The sequence below is a fragment of the Doryrhamphus excisus genome, chromosome 4 (assembly GCF_030265055.1).
Source record: "Doryrhamphus excisus isolate RoL2022-K1 chromosome 4, RoL_Dexc_1.0, whole genome shotgun sequence".
Taxonomy (NCBI): domain Eukaryota; kingdom Metazoa; phylum Chordata; class Actinopteri; order Syngnathiformes; family Syngnathidae; genus Doryrhamphus; species Doryrhamphus excisus.
In genome coordinates, this window is record NC_080469.1 from 6024402 (window position 1) to 6041535 (window position 17134).

General features: G+C 42.6%; 1 protein-coding gene across 1 annotated transcript; it reads left to right on the forward strand.

Annotated features, from left to right (window-relative positions):
• The first annotated feature begins 3053 nt into the window (after positions 1–3053).
• LOC131127746 (uncharacterized) lies at positions 3054–6703 on the forward strand. Its single transcript, XM_058069946.1, has 2 exons — positions 3054–3106; positions 3170–6703. Exons 1-2 carry the CDS (start codon positions 3054–3056, stop codon positions 6549–6551), a joined length of 3435 nt encoding a protein of 1144 aa, XP_057925929.1. The 3' UTR covers positions 6552–6703.
• The last annotated feature ends 10431 nt before the right edge of the window (positions 6704–17134 follow it).

The following is a 17134-nucleotide window of genomic DNA, read 5'->3' on the forward strand; positions in this document are numbered from 1 at the left end:
CTGAGCAATGTTGGTTGTAGTGGTGGGGTCTAGAAACGACTCTCGACCCCCTGACCGATTTAGGGAGCATTAGGGGCATTCAAGATCATTTCATCTTTAACCAAAATGAATTAAGCACACAATGGACACACAACTGGATGGGTGCATCAACAATTAAAATGTGTCTATTGATTCAGCAATACCGGCCATCGGCATGAAATCGGGTCCCACGATGTAAAGCACATCCTCCGACTGGTTTTCCACATTCCCACAGTACTCAGCCACCGGAGGCGGAGACGACACATCTGCTGTAGCCGTTAAGACACAGAGCTGATGATTACCGCACGTGAACGCGCTTATTACCGCCGTGAAAATGAAGGGCTACGTCTGCCAACATGGACAACAATGTTTCAGCATGTGCACATGTCATGTTTTGATAGACACAAGGACAGCGTCTGTGGATGTACAGTATGTAACCTGCATAGGTTGATGTTATTTGTATTTACAGGTGGCACTTATTAAATATTTGTCTAATTTATGCTGTAATGAGATGACGACCTGTTGCTCTGGACTGTGTCAGGTGCAGCCTGGTTTATTTATTCTTTTTCTTCTGTGGGGCTAGGGAAACCAAAATTACAACACAGGTCTGTTTGTTCAGTAGCTGTTTGGTCAGGTGAGCCAGCCGTTTTCCTGATAACCCCGCCCTATCCAGTATATTCAACCCTGTTTCTCAGTCTTCCTTCTTATCCCATGAATTAGTTGCTCCAAAATAATAATAAAAAGGTCCCTAATGTACTTGAAGTCATAAACACTTTTAATTAACCACTTTATAAGACGTTCTCTAACCGCAATGACAGGGAATGGCGAGACTGAGCTGTGAGTGCAGCCTTTGGAAAAATCCAGTAGAAATAATAAAATAAAGGTTTATGAGAACAAGTAGATTCATAAGAAGCAAACTGTTGATGACATTTTCCACTCTATATTGAGCCAAGCAGGAAAGTTTAAAAACGCTGTTAAAATCCTGCAAAAATATATAAAAAGAGCAAAGTCTTAGACATTGATAGAAGAGAAATAATGTTTCCTTGAATCCAATTTTTTGAGATTTTTTAAGAACTTGTACTCCGAGTTAAAGCCATTGGATGAGTTTCTTTCTAATACTGTATAAAAAATGTTTGCACCAGTTTCTGAACCAAAGTGCTTATCGGCTGGATTCTCTTGTAATTTGTTTAGGTCAAACCCCAGTAGTTCCCACGCATTACCATCCATGCCAATTTTGAGGGACCTTGTTGAAAGACCCCAGAGATAAATGTGACCCTATCCCACTTTGACCCTATCCAGAACCACAGACTTGACTGTGCTGGTTTTCATCATTTGTAAAGTCTATTCCTGAGTGAGAGTCTGGGATTTTGGCTTTGACCCACTTAGCTTTTTAGTTTTATTCGGCATTGAAATATGCCATCCCACAAATATAAAAAGTATTATTATTTGACTTTTTGCAAAAATGTTTTATTCTTACATAAAATTGTTGTCCATTTGCTGCACAATGTATTTTTGAAAAATCAATGTGCAATACAATTGATTCAAAGATTTTGCCTAAATATTTCAATATTTTAAACATTCGTTCTCTGATTTTTAATGCGTTTGAAGTTGAATACATTAAAGCTGCTCTTTGTCACTGTCTCAAAAAACAGATGTTATGATGGTTGCTATATTCATATTGAACCAGTGAGTACGCTTTTCAAAACGTTTGTTGTGTACCTGTATAATGAGTGTATGTAGAGTGTCGCTTATATGGTCGGACCAGGAAGTGGGTGGGATATGATGCAAGCGTTTTCAAAACCCCTGCAAACAGCAGCTTTAACTTTGGTATGACATTAATATTCATTAGCTTTCAAAGTCTAACTATTGTGCCTTGGAGCCATCTACTGTTCTGTGTCATCCTATGGTAGGATGAAGATATAACCCCTGTTTTAGGGGTAAACCCTAGACTGGTCACCAGTCAATATACAGGGACATATAGACAGCTACTAGAATAACAGTCACACCCATGAACAATTAAGAGTCTATGTTTTGGGGATATTGGAAAGACTGGACAAAAACCCCTGCAAGCAAACGCTTTCTCCTTATTCCAACACAGACTCCATAAAAGTTCTTCAACTGGAATATTTCATTCATCGAGATCTGTGATTTAAGTGTTCCTTTTATTTGTTTTAAAGATTTTTCTCCAGTTTCACGGCTAGAATAAATTACTAGTGCATTGTGGTTTGCTTCCTCTCTTCTATAAGTTCTTCTAGGAACCTTTGGCTCAGAGAAAAATGTTCTGCATTCGTCAGCACGGAGACCTTTGACATAAAATAACACTCTGGTCCTTCTAGACAAGCATGCAATCACACACACCACAGTCCTTTGGCTGCGGTTAAACAACATTTATTGGTGAGTCACACAAACCTATAGGCTGTCAATTATACAACACAAAAAAATACATTGCTGAGGTTTTGGCAATAGTGATGCAGGAAAAGTGTTCCTCTTCTGACAGCAGTTTCCTCAGACTACACTACTACATTCAGTATACACAAATGACCACTACATTACACATGTAGGTTAGACATGTCAGGTCAAATAATATCATTTTTTTCTGATTTGCAGCTGGGTCTGTTGTATAAAACTGAACGTAAGTTATGATACAGAGAATTATTGGAGGATTCACTCGAAAAGGGTGTTGCCGTGGCTGCTTTTTTCTTCTGTATATTTGCACAGGTGCACGCATGATATACTATATCATAAAGCCACTGTGTGACAGAGCACGGATCCACTTGCTTTCGCTGCTGCCACCAACAAATAGTCCTTTGTCACCTTTCCTTAGTGTTACGTCACCCACAATTATAGGGGCCTGATCACCCCCGGTTGGGTCGCCTAGGTGAGGGTGTCTGAAGATCAAAGACCCGAAACACCCAATGACCCTAGGTCCTTCACTGAGGATGTGTCCAAGCCGCACCCTTGAGGTGTTTCATCAATCTAACCTGTCTGGCCTAGCCAGTGACTTCTAGGAAAGACTGGATGACAACCGTGAAAGTATGGTGACAACTGGAGAGCCAGTGGACAGCACGGAGAGACGGCAACCGGGGCAGTGAAGGCTAGCATCCTGAGCTGCAGCTCCCGTGAGGGAGCACCCACACTTTGCTACGGAAAGCCCTAAAGAAAGATACCCCCAGGGGTGCCCGAGAGGGGGGGAGGATGAGCACCCCAAACGGACGGATCTCCCGGCAGCAGACATACGCGACGGATTATCGACTACGACAGCAACCTGTTTTTGCGGCAAGGTCTGTAAGAACCTGAGAGGCCTGAGGATCCACCAGGCCAGGATGGGCTGCACAAGGAGGAAGCAAGTTGAGCAACGCACAGAGCCAGCACCCAGTACTGACTCTGGTGAGACGGAGGAGGAGCAGGAACCGGAGTCACCCCACAGTGTCCAGAACCTCCAAGCTCAACATGCTGCACCAAGCAAACCATCTGAACATCGCCGGGTCTTATGGCCATCCGCAAACAAGGAGACAGAGTGGCGCCAGTTTGACGAGGATGTTGATGCTACTCTAGAGTCATCATGCAGAGGGGAAGTAGACCAACGATTGCAGTTAATGAGCACAGTGATCATCAGCATTGGTGCTGAGAGATTTGGTACCAAACAACCAAAGACTCAGAACATCGCCAGACCAAACCGGCGCGAGACTAAGATGTCACAGCTCAGGAAAGAACTGAAGGCCCTAAGACATCAGTACAAGAGTGCAAGTGAGGAGGAAAGACCAGCCCTGGCAGAACTCAGGGACATCTTGAGGCAGAAGCTCATCTCCCTCCGACGAGCTGAGTGGCACAGGAGAAGGGGCAGAGAAAGGGCACGCAAGCGCACAGCCTTCATAGCTAATCCCTTTGGATTTACCAAGCAGCTGCTGGGGCAAAAACGGAGTGGGACCCTTACTTGCCCAGAAAAAGAGTTAAACCAGCACCTCAGTGACACATACAGTGATAACAGGAGAGAGGAGGATCTGCCCCCCTGCAGAGGAATAACCACACCACCAGAACCCTCCTTCCAGTTCAACAGCAAAGAGCCCTCCTTGGTAGAAGTCAGGAACATCGTCCGAGCAGCACGGACAAGCGCAGCCCCAGGCCCAAGTGGAGTGCCGTATAAAGTGTACAAGCACTGCCCAAGACTCCTGGAGAGGTTGTGGAGGCTCATCAAGGTGGTATGGCGGAGAGGGAAGGTCGCCAAGCAGTGGCGACATGCAGAGGGCGTCTGGATACCAAAGGAGGAAAATGCAAGCAACATCACGCAGTTCCGCACCATCTCCCTGCTCAGCGTGGAGGGCAAAATCTTTTTCAAAATTCTCGCCAACCGGCTAACTGAGTACCTCCTGAGGAATTCTTACATAGACACCACGGTGCAGAAGGGAGGAATTCCAGGCATGCCAGGCTGTTTGGAACACACAGGGGTGGTCACCCAGCTGATCCGGGAGGCAAGAGAAAGCAGAGGAAATCTGGCAGTCCTTTGGCTTGACCTCGCCAATGCCTACGGATCCATTCCACACAAACTGGTAACAACAGCTTTGACAACACACCACGTTCCAGAGAAGATCACTGAACTCATACAGGACTACTACAGCAGCTTCAGTCTGAGGTTCACCTCTGGGACAATAACATCGGCATGGCACCGCCTTGAGAAGGGCATCATCACTGGTTGCACCATATCAGTGACGCTCTTTGCACTGGCGATGAATATGCTTGTCAAGGCAGCAGAAGTGGAGTGTAGGGGCCCCCTGTCCAAATCCGGCATTCGCCAACCTCCGATCCGAGCCTTCATGGACGATCTGACGGTCACAGCAACATCAGTGACAGGGTGCAGGTGGCTTCTCCGGGGACTGGAAAGGAGCATCATTTGGGCGAGGATGATGTTCAAACCAGCCAAGTCCAGGTCCCTGGTCCTGAGGAAGGGGAAAGTTGAGGATAAACACCGCTTCAACTTGAATGGAGTCCCCATTCCATCAGTATCGGAGAAGCCTGTAAAGAGCCTGGGGAAGATCTTCGACAGCACTCTGAAAGACAAGGCAGCGGTGCAGTCAGCCAACGCAGAGTTGAAGACCTGGCTATCAGTAGTGGACAAGTCGGGCCTCCCGGGGAAGTTCAAGGCATGGATATACCAGCATGGTATCCTGCCGAGACTCCTGTGGCCACTACTGATTTATGAAGTCCCAGTATCCATTGTGGAGGGCTTCGAACGCAACATCAGCCAGTACCTGCGCAGGTGGCTAGGCTTGCCAAAGAGTCTAAGCAGCATCGCCCTGTATGGGAATACCAACAAGCTGCAACTCCCCTTTACTGGCCTGACCGAGGAGTTCAAAGTCACAAGAGCCAGAGAGGTGCTGCTGTACAGGGACTCAGCCGACACCAGAGTCTCCTCCGCAGGCATCACGGTCAGAACGGGGAGGAAGTGGCGGGCGCAAGAGGCAGTTGACCAAGCTGAAGCAAGACTAAGGCATGGCGTCTTAGTAGGGTCAGTGGCGGTTGGACGAGCTGGTCTTGGTAGCCACACAAGACCACGCTACGACAAGGCCCAGGGACGAGAGAGACGTCAGATGGTGCAGGGAGAGATCCGTGCAGAGGTGGAAGAGGAACGCCGAACCAGGACAGTGGCCATGCGCCAGCAAGGAGCATGGACCAATTGGGACCAGGCATCGGCACGGAAGATCACCTGGTCAGAACTTTGGAAGTCGGAACCAGCTAGACTCAAGTTCCTGATTCAGGCAGTGTACGATGTGCTCCCAAGTCCATCAAACCTTCATTGCTGGGGGCTAGCAGAAACCCCAGCATGCCCACTGTGCTCGGCATGGGGTTCCCTGGAGCACATCCTGAGCTGCTGCCCGAAAGCCCTGGGAGAGGGGAGATACACGTGGCGCCATGACCAGGTGCTGAAGGCAGTAGCAGACACCATCTGCACCGGGATTCAGCAGAGCAAGCACCAGCCCCCGGTTAGGCAAAACATCACTTTCGTCAGGGCTGGGGAGAAACACCCGGCAGGACATAAAGTCCCGACCGGACTGCTAGCCACAGCCCGTGACTGGAAGTTGCGAGTGGACCTCGGGATGCAACTTAAGTTTCCAGAGCACATAGCCAGGACGTCACTGAGGCCAGACCTGGTCTTAACATCGGACGCCACAAAACAAGCGGTGCTGCTGGAACTTACAGTCCCCTGGGAAGACCGGATGGAGGAGGCCCACGAGCGGAAGAAGGCCAAATACCTGGAGCTGGTGGAGTTGTGCAGAGAGAGTGGCTGGAGGGCCCGCTGTGAGCCAGTAGAAGTGGGCTGCAGAGGCTTTCTAGGGCAGTCGTTGCATCGAACACTCAAGCTCCTTGGCATCAGAGGGCTGCAAGAAAGAAGGGCCACCAAAAACATCAGCGAGGCGGCCGAAAAAGCCTCGAGGTGGCTGTGGATCAAGAGGGGAGACACATGGAGTAGCACGCTGCTTGGACACAAACCGGGGCCTGATCACCCCCGGTTGGGTCGCCTAGGTGAGGGTGTCTGAAGATCAAAGACCCGAAACACCCAATGACCCTAGGTCCTTCACTGAGGATGTGTCCAAGCCGCACCCTTGAGGTGTTTCATCAATCTCACATGCATACTATATGCATATACATGACGAATGAAAGATCCAAATTAACATTTACAGTTACTTTTACCTTCATTTAAGATGTGACTGTTCCCAAAGACACAATGTGGCAGCGAGATCAACAATTACCAACCTCAGGTTTTCAGTCACATCAAAAACCACATCTTCAATGAAGGTAAATAGAACCGTAAATGTTCATTTATCTTTTTAATTCATCACTTATATGCGTTTTGAATTGTTATCTGCATGTCAAACTATAATTGTAAACAACTGCAATCAAGCATTTGCGATAACTTGCAATGAGTCTCTTACAGCACTGTGGAGGAATTTTGCCCCACTCTTTGAATTATCTGCATGTCAAACTATAATTGTTAACAACTGCAATCAAGCGTTTGCGATAACTTGCAATGAGTCTCTTACAGCACTGTGGAGGAATTTTGCCCCACTCTTTGAATTGTTATCTGCATGTCAAACTATTATGTAAACAACTGCAATCAAGCATTTGCGATAACTTGCAATGAGTCTCTCACAGCACTGTGGAGAAATTTTGTCCCACTCTTTGAATTGTTATCTGCATGTCAAACTATAATTGTTAACAACTGCAATCAAGCGTTTGCGATAACTTGCAATGAGTCTCTTACAGCACTGTGGAGGAATTTTGCCCCACTCTTTGAATTGTTATCTGCATGTCAAACTATTATGTAAACAACTGCAATCAAGCGTTTGCGACAACTCGCAATGAATCTCTTACAGCACTGTGGAGGAATTTTTTGCCCCACTCTTTGAATTGTTATCTGCATGTCAAACTATAATTGTAAACAACTGCAATCAAGCGTTTGCGATAACTTGCAATGAGTCTCTTACAGCACTGTGGAGGAATTTTGCCCCACCCTTTGAATTGTTATCTGAATGTCAAACTATAATTGTAAACAACTGCAATCAAGCGTTTGCGATAACTTGCAATGAGTCTCTTACAGCACTGTGGAGGAATTTTGCCCCACTCATCTTTGCAGAATTGTTGTCATTTAGCAACATTGGAGATTTGAAGTCATGACTTTGATAGGCCACATTGTGTTTTTTTCAGCCATTCAGAGGTTGACTGACTGGTGTCCTGCTGCAGAACTCAAGTTGGTTTCAGTTTGAGGTCACAGATAGCCGGACATTGTCCTTCAGGATTTTTTGGTAGAATGCATAATTCATCGTTACATTTATTGCAGCACGTCTTCCAGGTCATGAAGCAGCAAAACAGGCCCAGACAATCACACTACCGCCACCATATTTTACTGTCAATATTATGTTCTTTTTCTGAAATGATGCATTACTTTTACACCAATTGTAATGAAACACACACCTTCCAAAAAGTACACATTTTGTCTTATTATTATTCGTAGTATTTTCCCAAAGGTCTTGGGAATCATCAAGATGTTTTTTCAGACAAAACTAGGATGACATGCAGGCCGTCTTTCTTACAGTGGAGTCATGAACACTGACCTTCACTGAGGCAAGTGAAGCCTACAGTTCTTTGGATGTTGTTGTGGGGTCTTTTGTGACCTCTTGGGTGAGTCGTCACTGCGCTCTTGAGGTCATTTTGAGGTTTTTTTGTGGATAATGGCTCTCACTGTGGTGCGCTGAAGTCCCAAAGATTTAGAAATTGATTTAGTAGAACCTTTATCAGACTGATATGCATGATATGCATTCAGTTGCTGTCAGTGGTCAGTGGTCAGTGGAGTCTACTCATACTCTACATAGAGGTGGTAACTCTGGCAATAGGTTGATACCTGAAATCTTGAGATGGTTGTAGCTGACTAATATTTACATTTGTTTGATGATCTGAAACATTTAAGTGTGGCAAAAATGTCTTTTACACACCACTGTGTATAATACTTTGTTAAAAGGTATTTTGTTTAAATAAAGGTCAAGGTGATGATTCCTGATTTGAATGTAGTTTTCTTGTTGAATGTTGTTTTTGGATTATTTTGTTGGGTATACCCTGCAGTGTAGGATTTCTTGTTGTTATGTCATTACCACACAATAACACCATTGTTGCTGTTGACCTTATAAATGAAGCTTACATGAAGAATTTAACAGCAGGGAGCTTAAAACAGGCAGGTAGAATTAATTAAGGGGGCTGAATCAACAACTGGGGAAAGGGGGTGCATGGTGTAATTATACTGTCTGTTGCTAACTGGGGCATTTAAAAACTGGAGCATCAACTGAGGAACAACATGCTGTGGTCCATCATCCTTGTCAGGCTATGCTTCCCTTACTGACATGTTCCACAGGCAAACGTCCACCACAGTTGGATCTAATCATATTTATTGCGGCTAAGAGCTAAGACATAGTCACAGTGTGCAGTTATGAATAACATTATTGTGCAATTTTTATTGGCAGGTCTTAACAGTTATGGCAAGTGAAGAGGAGAGTTTGGTTTTTGATGTTCAGTAATGAACATCATTTTCTCATCCCCTCATAAAACAAACCATATGATCTGCATACTGCATACATAAGCAGATCACTGGATCCATTCTTGCTCAGCCAGTTGTTTCGGAAATATGCACCACAACCTCAGCTTGACATAAAAAAAGATTGTTTTCTTCAATTCCCTCAGGTGTTTAACTTTCTTGGCTTTTTTCCATCATCTTTCCATCTTTCTGGGAAACAGCAAATGCTTTAATATTTTTCCAGCCTCACGATAATAGATACAATAGGGATGAATGCACCACACGTGAATTATAACAGCTATATGAACGGATGAAGGAGGTTTATGCGTCCACTTGGGACCTTGAAAGCAGATGGAAAACCATCCATACTGACATTCCAAAGCCTGATAGCCCTGGACTAGCTCATTCTTAATCTTTGATTCATAATAAACTGATACAAATGTGAGCAATTACTGTATTTTCTTCAGCAGCACTAAAATGCATTCCCAAGACACATCCACACTGCCACTAGGGGGCTCTTGTCACTGCTGTAATAATAAGTAGACTCTGGAGGCTCCAGTTCTGCCACATAACAACATACATGTGTCTTCTCCTGCTGCAAAACACTTATGCATATTAGACCAGCACAGCACATTATTATTAAATTATATTATTAAAGATAAAACAAATATAGACACCACTATTGCATATTACACTGTCACTATGTTTAACTGTATATGTAATGCTGCAAACCACACTACCCACACCAATTCACAATATATGCACAGGGAAAAGCAGGGTTTTATATACGTAGTTATTATATTATTAATGGTGACGATTAATGCATAAAGCATAAATTGCTATTTTAACAATGCTATAACAAGGGCGTCACTAGGTTCTGAGGACGGGGGGGGAGCTTAGCCCCCTGGAGATGCACAGGATATGAATGAATGTAGTAGACATTAGGAAATCTAAAAAAACAAATAACAAACAAGAATATAACAAGGATAGAACTTTCCCACTTTCTCTACCTTACACCATTAAATAAAGTGAAATGGACAGATTTATGATTATAAATTAATGACAGGTAATGTGAATATTTATTTTAACTCCTATTCTTGGCCTATTATATAAAATTTGTCAGAGAAATAAAATTATCAAATTATTTAAGGGAGCTTTAGAACATTTTAGGGGGACTGAAGCCTTCCTAAAATAGGCCTAATGACGCCACTGGCTATAAATATTTAAACAACATTTTTTTAAACAACATTTTTAGTATATTTATTGGATTAAAATCATAAAATACAAACAAACAGGGCTGCACATCTCACAGCTAGGAGACTTGAGTTTGATTCCAGACTCGGCCATCTCTGTGTGGAGTTTGCACATTCTCCCCGTGCATGCGTGGGTTTCCTCCCACATTCCAAAAACATGCTAGGTTAATTGGCGACTCCAAATTGTCCATAGGTATGAATGTGAGTGTGAATGGTTGTTTGTCTATATGTGCCCTGTGATTGGGGTGTACTCCAGCCTCTCGCTTTCCAGCTGGGATAGGCTCCAGCATCCCCGCGACCCTATTGAGGATAAGCAGTAGAAAAGGAATAAATGAATGAACAAACAAACAGACTAAGAAAATGTAAAAACAAGCAAGCTAGCAACTATTGCAGGACTCTGCCTCACTTAAACCTGAAATGAATGGATGCCTAATTAGTGTATGCAAAAACTAACACTAACACAGTAACACTAAGGGTGTGTGTCAAATTAAATACTTTGGTCAGTCCACTTCCAAATGTATGCCATGTGTGTAACGGATGCTAGCTGGTGCAGCTAAGCAAGAGTACATTGGGAAAAAAACTCACTCCCTGACAAGTCGCACTGAGAGTTCAGGCTTTTGGCTCGATGGCTAGCGCTCTTGACTCTCTTTCTGCTATAAAAGCCTGCTTTTCCCTGTGTATAGGAAGGGCTAGTAGATTGCAAACACTCGATGATTAGTGTAGCTTGGAAGTGTGTGAATTCAGACATTTTATTTTGTCAAAATTACTACTGTGAAAAAAGGTAATTAAAAGACGTGTTGACCCAATTCCTTCATGTATCATCATCATAACGTTTTCAGCCAACTCGTAGCTTTGTTTGATGGACCTTGTGTATTGAGTTGCAGTGCTGCAGCTCTCAGATGCCTGCATTCCATCCTAATGATCTAAATTGAAGCTGTATATTTGATGGCTGCCATGACAGAGGCGGCTTCCCAAACCTGAGAGCTGACTGGGCAGGAAGTCTAATTTGTGCTGGCAGAAGTCGGACCGCCGCTGCAGAACACGGAGCGATACTTTTGGCCTGAGTTGTGGAGCTATTACAGAGCACAACAGCCACTGTCACTCTCTCTCTCTCTCTCCCTCTTTCTGTTCTCTCTGGGCGGGGGCCAAGCATTTTGGATGTGTGCCTGTTTTCATTGCACTGAAAAGCAATAATCTGGCAAACTGGCATGCCTGTCCAAAAAACAAGCGACAGTTGAGCATTAAAGAGGGTTTGGCATGGTTTACGCTCTCAAGTTCGCTCGTTTTAAAATCAAACTGCACGCAGATGGGAATGCAGACCCAGTTTCGAGACAAGTAAAAGGGCAACGTGGGTTGATGGTGCTGAAAAGTGAGTAAGGTGTGTATCAAATGTGGCAGTAAAATCTAAATGCATAACTCGATTAAAAATAAAGTCTCCCATTACAGTTTTCACTTTGAAACTACGCATATCGTCTTTACAATCATGAAATATGAGCCCAAAAATGCGGATAGAAGTGTCTCTTTTAATGGCCTAGTGAACTATATAATGTGGTGTCAGACATTGACTGACTGTGTTGGTGTATTTTGAAGAAAGCTTAAAAAAATGGCACCGCATTGCTTGACTGTGTGTGGTTAGGAGGGTTAAAAACAGCTCAGCAGATGTGGCCTTAGTTCAATGCAAACAGACATAAAGTACATACTGGTTTTAACTCATATTGATTACAATATATATAAGATTTATTTTGAAATCAGGTGCAATCGCCTTGCTCATTGCAGTTAATTGGTTCCAGTAAGTGAATTTCCGCAAAGTAGGATTCATCATTTATAAATTGAATATTTTCATAGTAACATAGAATAATGTTTACAACCTTTTAAATGCTCTCTGTAAATATTAAATAACCAAAAAAATGTCAAATTTGTTGAAATGAAGTATATTTTTGGATTAATCACGGGCCATTTCAACTACAAAACTGATGATTTATTTATGAAAAACTATGACAAAGTGAAGCCAACGAGAGATGAGACTGTACATCTTTTTTTCTGCATGATTGTGTGCAGAGGAAAAGACTTGCTCCAGGCCGTTCCTGGAGTTGCACAGAAAGTGTTCCTTCCTGTCTGCTACAGGATGCGGGCATCCTGTCTGGCTGTAGCAAAGACAGGAGCTCAGCTTCAAAGGAACAGGAAAACGGTCAGGGAAGTAGAGAGGCACACAATCAGTCTTGAAATGATGCAAGCAAGAGACAGATTATACACTCTAACACATTTAGGTCGACATAAGTAACAGCTCTGCGATTAAGGGCAACCGGAGGAGAGCACAATCAATATTTATATAATAATATGACAAAAATATAAAAGCTTTGAAGTAAAATACATATGGGTGAGTCTCCTGAAAGTGGTACCGGGGGGTATATGCTACAACCATATAAAACTATACTGCAAACACATTGAAATAAATAATAGAATAATGGGGAAAAAGAAGGTATTTAGAAGGTCATAAACAGGTTTTCAGGTTCAATCATCACGGCCAGGTCTATTTATCTAATAATATGACTAAAATATAGAAGCTTTGAAGTAAAATACATATGGGTGAGTCTCCTCAAAGTGGTACCGGGGGGGAGGGGTCCTGTCGCGAGACATGATGCTAAAGTGATTTGATGCTACAACCATATAAAACTATACTGTAAACACATTGAAATAAATAATAAGGAAGAATAAGAAAATAAGAAAAATAAGGTATTTAGAAGGTCATGAACAGGTTTTCAGGTTCAATCATCACGGTCGGGTCTCGAAGCAATTAATTGCGATAAACAAGGGACGACTGTAATGTGCCTTATTTCATTGTCTGTTTGAAATCGTAATTAATTAGACAATTATTATAGCAGGGCTGCACGGTGATCGTGTGTATAGCGCGCAGACCTGAGACCCGAGTTCAATTCCACCCTCAGCCATCTCTGTGTGGAGTTTGCATGTTCTCCCGTGCATGCATGGGTTTTCTCCGGGTACTCCGAGTACTCTGGTTTCCTCCCACATTCCAAAAACATGCTAGGTTAATTGGCGACTCCAAATTGTCCATAGGTATGAATGTGAGTGTGAATGGTTGTTTGTCTATATGTGCCCTGTGATTGGCTGTCGACCAGTCCAGGGTGTACCCCGCCTCTCGCGCGACCCTCGTGAGGATAAGCGGTAGAAAATGAATGAATGAATTATTATAGCATAACAACGTTAGTAACAATGTTACTCCAAGCACTGCTTTTTTGTAAAAAGAATAATATGGTGGACCATGACATGATGAGTTAGTCGTCTTGAACATTTTAGACAATTACTGTTGCTAGTTACATAATAATTGTACGCAATAGTAGTGCTAAACTTGTGCACAGACAGATATTCTCTTAATAGTTAGCTATGTTTTATAGATGCTACTTTATGGCTGTCATTCCAAACAAAGGCATCTCTGATAGGCGAATCATGACTTTGAAAATATGTGCAGTTGGCAAAGAGCGACGCACCCTGCTCCGCTGGCATCTGAGTCATGTTCCATCCTGAGCTCAGTGTGCCAACAGCAAGGAGGCTGCACACACAATATGTAGTATGTAGCTTTTAAAGTCATCTATCATTTGATTCTTGCAGGCTCCCTCACATGTAAGGCACATGCTGAGAAAGTCAGTCTAGGAATCAAGTCATTATCACTTAAAAGAAGAAATGTCTTTGCTAGTCTTCACTGTAAATCCCTTTCCCCCCGCGCATGTGTTTGACATTAGCTGTCCTGTGCCCCACATTAGAATAGACATCCTACGATCATTAAAAGGGCCTGAAAGACAGCCTCAGGCACAAGAAAGTATATTTATACATCAGCACGGCCACAACAAGATAATTGGTACTCTTCATGTTAGAGCAGGAAATGCAGCGAAAGCAGACGTGCATATTTTTGTTTTTGTTGTCTTGAGCCAACAAGTGTGTCACACATGATGGACTTTCTATCTCTGTATTGTATTTTTTATTAACAATTGTCCTGAAATGACTTGATGGGACATATGCCAGCCTTGCATATATATACATATAAGTCAAGTGGAAAATAGTGTACATATTTAAACCACACCCACTTCTGGTTTATGCCCCACGCCCAACTAGTACGGATACGATTACAGATAATTTAGACGGCTGAACAGCACGACCACTACCATCCTTTTGTGTCAGGATCCTCTTATCCTCACTAGAGTCGCGGGTGTATGCTGGAGCCTATCCCAGCTGACTGCAGGCGAGAGGCGGGGTACACCCTGGACTGGTGGCCAGCCAATCACAGGGCACATATAGACAAACAACCATTCACACTCTATGGACAATTTGGAGTTGCCAATTAACCTAGCATGTTTTTGGAATGTGGGAAGAAACCGGAGTACCCGGAGAAAAACCATGCATGCACGGGGCATCACAGAGATGGCTGAGGGTGGAATTGAACTCGGGTCTCCTAGCTGTCTCTCCTAGCCTTCCAATTAATTGTATTAATTAATTCTCCAAAGTCTATTACACGACCATTAGCAGTATTTCCTCCATTTGGGGCCCAGATTAAAAAAATAATAATAATAAATAATAAAAAAAACATAATAAATAATTAGGGCTGTCAAAAATAATGAGTTAATGGCGGTAACTAATGTATTTCAATAAAAACATTACAATAAAAATACGGTAAAAATGGCCATATTTCAGACATAGCGAGACATGGTGATTAATCATGATTAATTAATTAAAAAACCGTGATTAAGTTGATTTAAAAGTGTAATCATTTGACAACCCACAACAAAATATCTGAATTTACTAAAATAATAATGTTGACTTTTCAGAGAAGCATTCATTTAACAATATTTTTGCTGTTGTTGACTTTAAAACTGTGCAGCATCATGCATGCACAACATTGTGCAAGTCATCGCAATCGCCTTCTTCAGTCTTTAGAAAAACACTTTTGAGTGTAAAATTGGTTTGCAGATGAGTGAACTTTCTTTGCACAATATCAGCTTTGATATATTGTTGTTTTTGTCAAGCACAGGCTGGGAATTATGCTCCGAGAAAAGTCCTTTAATTGGGACATTAAGACCTTTGATCAAAAACGTCTGTCTGTATCATCTCGTGTTACATGTGGTGACACTGAAAAAACGATTTCTCATTTGATCTGTCAGTGATGGGAGCGAGTATTTGTTGGATTAACTCAATGCTCTCTGTGCCAGAACGTCCTCATAGATTCTGCCTGTCGGGGTGTCAACATGCCCCACAAAAATGTGCTGAGCAGCACCCCGGTCAAGTGTCAATGTGTGTATCACCCGTGTGTGTATTTATCTGAGACAGTGAGTGTGTGTGTGGATGTGTGTGAGAGGAGCTTCGGGTGAGTCAGCTGGAGCAGCATGTGCATGTGAGGAGAAGTAGGAGATGTGAGATGAGGTTCTCATGTTATGGACTGTTTGCTGCTAAATGAGGTCAGGCGCTGATAATCAGTGACTAGTGTGGACGTTCTTACACTTTAAAAACCGGCTAATAGACACAACACAACTCTTAAAGTTAGAATGTTATTGTTGCCATAGCAGCAGGTGCCTTTTAAACTGCAGAACAATAAATCAATGTGATAAAGACATGCCTTTTTGATTATTTTCCATGGCAGTTGTTAGTCTGATTTGGCTTGAGGAACTGGAAGGCAGCACGCCCATTTTAGATGGAAAAAGCAGAAGACTCATTAAAAAGCATGCACTGAAATGTGTTGCCTGGAGAGAGGCTCGCTTGCTCATATCATAACTAAGGCACCAACTGCATATGCTGGAAATGCAACAATGCATGCACGGCTCCTTCAATTTCATATCTCTTACATGCTCAGTGCCACGGTCATGAGCAAATGAGACAGAAGAAGAAAGATTAATGAGTCTGTCCATTCTGGGTTGAAAAAATCTATTTTAACTGTCCACTTTCCTCTTCCTAGAGAGAACCGTGTGTATTGATTCCAAATCATTCGTCTCTCATCACTCATTTCTATGTTTGACAGGCACACGAGTTGCTTAGGACTGGAGTGAGTTTGTCCTGAATATTATTTTTAAGTAAGTTTTTAACGTAAGAAAATACTCTAAAACAGGGGTCTCAAACACGCGGCCCGCGGGCCAAATGTGGCCCGCAGGACACTAGTTTGAGGCCCCCGCCTTGATATGAAAGTTTAATGTTAGTGCAGCCCGCGCAAGTTTGATATGGATGCTGTATGGTATCATGTACCCAGAAAAAAATATTAAGTTTGATTAATGTTCATGTTAAAGGTTAAATAACTGTTAATAGTTATCCTCCCTATCCGTGTGGAAGTGGTAAGTTTTTGGCTATTTAAGTTGAAAGGAAATAACTTGAAGGCTACCGTTTAGGTCGCTAGCTCTCTAGTTTGCGAGTTAGCATGTGTCTCAAGACCCTGCAGTTGCGCAATATGTTGTAAATAAAAAGAGTATAAATGTGACTATAGTCGTGATTTGTCATGTCTACAGGGCTCTAATAATGCTTTGTTCATTTTAATCTGAAAAAAATAATTTGTCTACCCACCAACTATATGTGGTTTCTTAAGTTTTTATTATTTGCCGTTTTATTTTTATTATTATATTTATTTATTTATTACTGATTGATTGATTTTCTTTATTCTTTTGTTTATTTATTTTTCATCTTATTTTGTGTAGAAAAATAAAAAGTAAGATATTTGAGAACAGTGGAATGTTTTATCAGAGCTTTTCTTGTAGAAAATCGAAACCAAAGCAAAGTTTATTAATTTTTCTGTTTTTAATAAATGTTTTTAATA